This window comes from Sphaeroforma arctica (assembly GCF_001186125.1).
Source record: "Sphaeroforma arctica JP610 unplaced genomic scaffold supercont1.823, whole genome shotgun sequence".
Taxonomy (NCBI): domain Eukaryota; class Ichthyosporea; order Ichthyophonida; genus Sphaeroforma; species Sphaeroforma arctica.
In genome coordinates, this window is record NW_014039735.1 from 28842 (window position 1) to 32638 (window position 3797).

At 43.7% G+C, this 3797-nt stretch overlaps 1 protein-coding gene across 1 annotated transcript in view; it reads right to left on the reverse strand.

Moving 5' to 3' along the window:
- SARC_08766 (CAMK/RAD53 protein kinase) overlaps window positions 1-3797 on the reverse strand; it is a 7059-nt gene that overhangs the window by 1862 nt on the left and 1400 nt on the right. Inside the window, exons 2-8 of the mRNA XM_014297245.1 lie at window positions 3329-3493; window positions 2655-2841; window positions 2376-2473; window positions 1873-2028; window positions 1306-1491; window positions 720-872; window positions 147-387 (exon numbers count right to left, since the gene is read on the reverse strand). Of these exons, the coding sequence (XP_014152720.1) occupies window positions 147-387; window positions 720-872; window positions 1306-1491; window positions 1873-2028; window positions 2376-2473; window positions 2655-2841; window positions 3329-3493 (1186 nt within the window). The remainder of the gene's footprint in view (window positions 1-146; window positions 388-719; window positions 873-1305; window positions 1492-1872; window positions 2029-2375; window positions 2474-2654; window positions 2842-3328; window positions 3494-3797) is intronic.

Sequence of the window (3797 nt, forward strand, 5' to 3'; positions counted from 1 at the left end):
TATGTATGTATATAATATATATATATATATGAGAAAATGAGCGCACCATAGCTTGAAAGCATATCTGAAGACAAAATATGTGCAGTAAACGAGTGTGTTCTAACTAGCATTGTATTAGGGCAAACTATAAGCACACACTCTCTCACCTTCTTCCGACGTATGCCCAAAGAGATCATCCGGGAACGAGTACAGTCCCTCAGAAATCTGTTCCCCCATCGAAGGTCCTGTGATGTCGTCTGAGAAGGGCATATGGCCCGCTAACATGATATACACAATCACGCCTAAACTCCAACAGTCTACCCGGTTGGTGTAGCCTCCACGCGTCTTGCTATGCTTGCCGGCATCCATGATCTCCGGTGCCAAGTAGTTGGGTGTACCACATAGCGTCTATATATAACGATACGTGTATATCCAGGTTAGAGTGTTGTAGGATAGATGCGGAGACAGTATGGCCGACGGGCAGGTAAATGGATTGTGTGGCTCAAGGCAGTGTTAAAGTTAGAAATTTAAAGCCAGTTCAGGCACAGCGTGCCGTGCGCGTCTTTTCGCAGTCTGTGCGTGTAAGTGCAGATATCCGTCTAGTTCGACAGATATACGTGCATATGCGCGTGTGTACTTCCTATGCAAGCATACAGATGTCCACGGCATCGATTCGTACTCCATACTCGCGAGACAAACTCAGATGACACCTTCATGCTTCGGTCAACTAACAAACTCACCTGCATGAACGATGTTTCGCCCACGATCTTGGCCAAGCCAAAGTCAGTGATTTTCAACAGGAAGGTGCCTTCTACTTGGTACGGTAGCAGAAGAACATTCTCAGGTTTCATGTCGCGATGGGTTACGCCGTTCTTATGCAGATAGTCCAACCCCTAGATACCAGATATCACAAGTACAAAGATAAGAGCGAGGATTGACAGTATCGTACCTGCTATCACTGAGGGCAATTAACCCCTGTGAGGCATAACTGCCACAAGTGCAAATTAACAAATGGTGTAAATAATATTCCGAAACAAAAGCATCCGGGCCCTTTCAGAAACTAAATGGGTGACACGCAGTCTCTACCCTTAGCATTCATATAATAGTGCCTATACATCCGGAGTTAGTGTCTCTGGACGGAATGTCTCTGTACATAAGTATCCATTACATACTGAGATCAATTAGTGAAATTTAGACTTTAAAGCTAGCATCTAGTATATATGAGGTCCACATACATCATTCTAAATGTCTCAGAAATCTCTCTATACGTCAGCAAGTAAAAAAGCAATACATACTGGGTGATATCGGGAGACACTTAGACTTTACCTTTAGCATCTGATACGTGAAGTCCATGCTCTGCTTCTCGGAAAGCCTGCCCCTCTCGTGCACATACTCAAACAGCGCGCCTCCCGAGACAAGCTCAAGCATGATGTACAGATACTTCTCCGTCTCAAACATCTCTTCAATCTTAATCACACACGGATGATGCAAAGCGTGCAGAATCTCGGCTTCCTGTGTATGTGCGTATGGCGTGTGTAAAGTAGTTTGTATTTCATTAGTACCTGTGTGGGTGTGTGCTTTACAAGTACTATCCCGCCTCGAACATCTCTATTGTAATCAAAGACGATGATGAAGCGCATGCTGCATACCCGTTTCCTAGATCAGTCCTCAGTCGAGATCAGGTATTTAACAACCCAAAAGCATGGTTTAAGCAAGAAGAACGGTACACAGGAAAATACAGCAAAGCGTGTATAGCTTTCAAATCTCGAATGCCCCAACAGCGAGATAAACAAACACAACTCTTCCCTTTCTAAACCATAAGTTGCGGATATGTATGTACTTTAAACCCTCGGGGGCGTGATGTTACTAGACCAAATTTCTTCTCTCGGATACCTTTTTTATCGTAGCGCTGTTCATGGCCTGCAGACTCAGACGCTTCTTGTCCATGCACTTGGCGGCCACCTTGAGCCCCGTTGTTGCATGCACCGCCAGCCTCACTTCAGCAAAGTTGCCCGTGCCCAGAATTTTGTTTGTGATGGTGTACTCACCCTGCAATGACGGCAAAGTGAGTTGCGTAAGCTTGGAGTGGCCGGTTGTAGATAGAACACAGCATATATGATCACGTACTTATGCAGAGTGAGTTTATTAACCTGTCCGGGATGAGTACGCCCCTTACTGATACAAACTCTACGTATATGTACAAATCATGACTGCAAAGTAGTTCTTCCGCTGCTATGTGTGCCCCTTAGTAAGTGACGCACAAGGTATATATATACAACACGACAACAAAGCAAGACTTGACCTGTGGCAGGAAGTAGATTCTCACCGAGTATATACACCGAAGTATATACACCATAGATCAATTAGCCAACACGGAACTGTGCAGAACCCCATACCGTGTCTTTGTGTTGACCTTCATCGGCGGAACCTCGAGCCAAGTTTCTGAACAGGAACGCATTGACCACTGGTTTACCAATGAGTTTTTCTCCAGGTTCTGATAGTAGAGACGCATAATTTATAGTCAGAATACATAAAATCAGACTCCTTGCACATGCACGTTGTAGCTCGCCCATGGGCGTCGGGTACGTTTAGAAGACTAAAGATCTACTGATAAATAAATAAAAATAGTGCATAATCGATGACAGTATAGATGTTGCGTGATGTATAAGGCATACCTTGGGCCTTAGGCGCAGCTAGAGATCGCAACGGTAACGATATGATATCGCCGTCTTTTAGCAGCTTCTTATTACCCTTGCCAACTCTCTCGTTGTTCAGATACGTGCCGTTGGTGGATGTGTCACTCAGGAATACTATTACCCCGTATACTGCATCCATGTCGACACTACTGCCCTCTCGCACCACCTGCGCAGAGTAGGAAGTGTTGGCGTTAGGTACATACATTTGTATAGTTACACGCATGATTCTATATAGAATGTCAATCCATATCCTATTCCGATACGTGCTTTAGGTGAACATAATATTTAAGAATACAGTCACTAATATATTCACTTACATGCCGATTCATTCGCTGTTCAAGTACGCGTGACTAGTGGACAAATCATACAAAACAATGGAACCTCTCAAAACGCATCCATAGAAGTACTACGTCAATTGTACGACTTGCGTGGAGTATTATACGAACATAAGAGTACTGATATATATCCCTGCACCACGGGTCATATTTAGCTAAACACTCTAAATGGTCTCCAAGAGATAAGCCCTTGAACTAGAATACACTCACCGTCACACGAGTAGGTTCGGATGCAAATACCAAAGATGAAATTGAGGTGAGAACACGTGTAGAATATACGCAGACGGCCATAAATACAAAGTAGGGGTCACACATTACCTTTATATTGGCGTGCTGATTGCTAATTGTAGGTTTGGACAGCTTGATATCGCAGTTTGCATTGCGCCCAATGGTGTAGACATCGTTCACCAGGTCGATAGCTTTCAATTTCTCTCTCAATGGATCTAATCGCCCCCAAACCAGAGGTTCGTCCTTTTCACTGGACTAAATATGTGTGAAGGGCATATGCCGAGCATTTTATAAGAATAAGCGTTCTCGGATAAAACACAGGACAGCTACGGCGGAAACTTGCTGTACGTCAGAGTGAAACAGAAAGATATCCCTACCACACAGAAATGAAATCTATTGTATTGCACCAGCAAAAATCACACATACCACACACACGCGCGCATACACTCACACACGCACAAACACACACACATTTGATATATATATATATATATATATATATATGTGTGTGTGTGTGTGTGTGTGTGTGTGTGTGTGTGTGTGTACTATATATATAGTA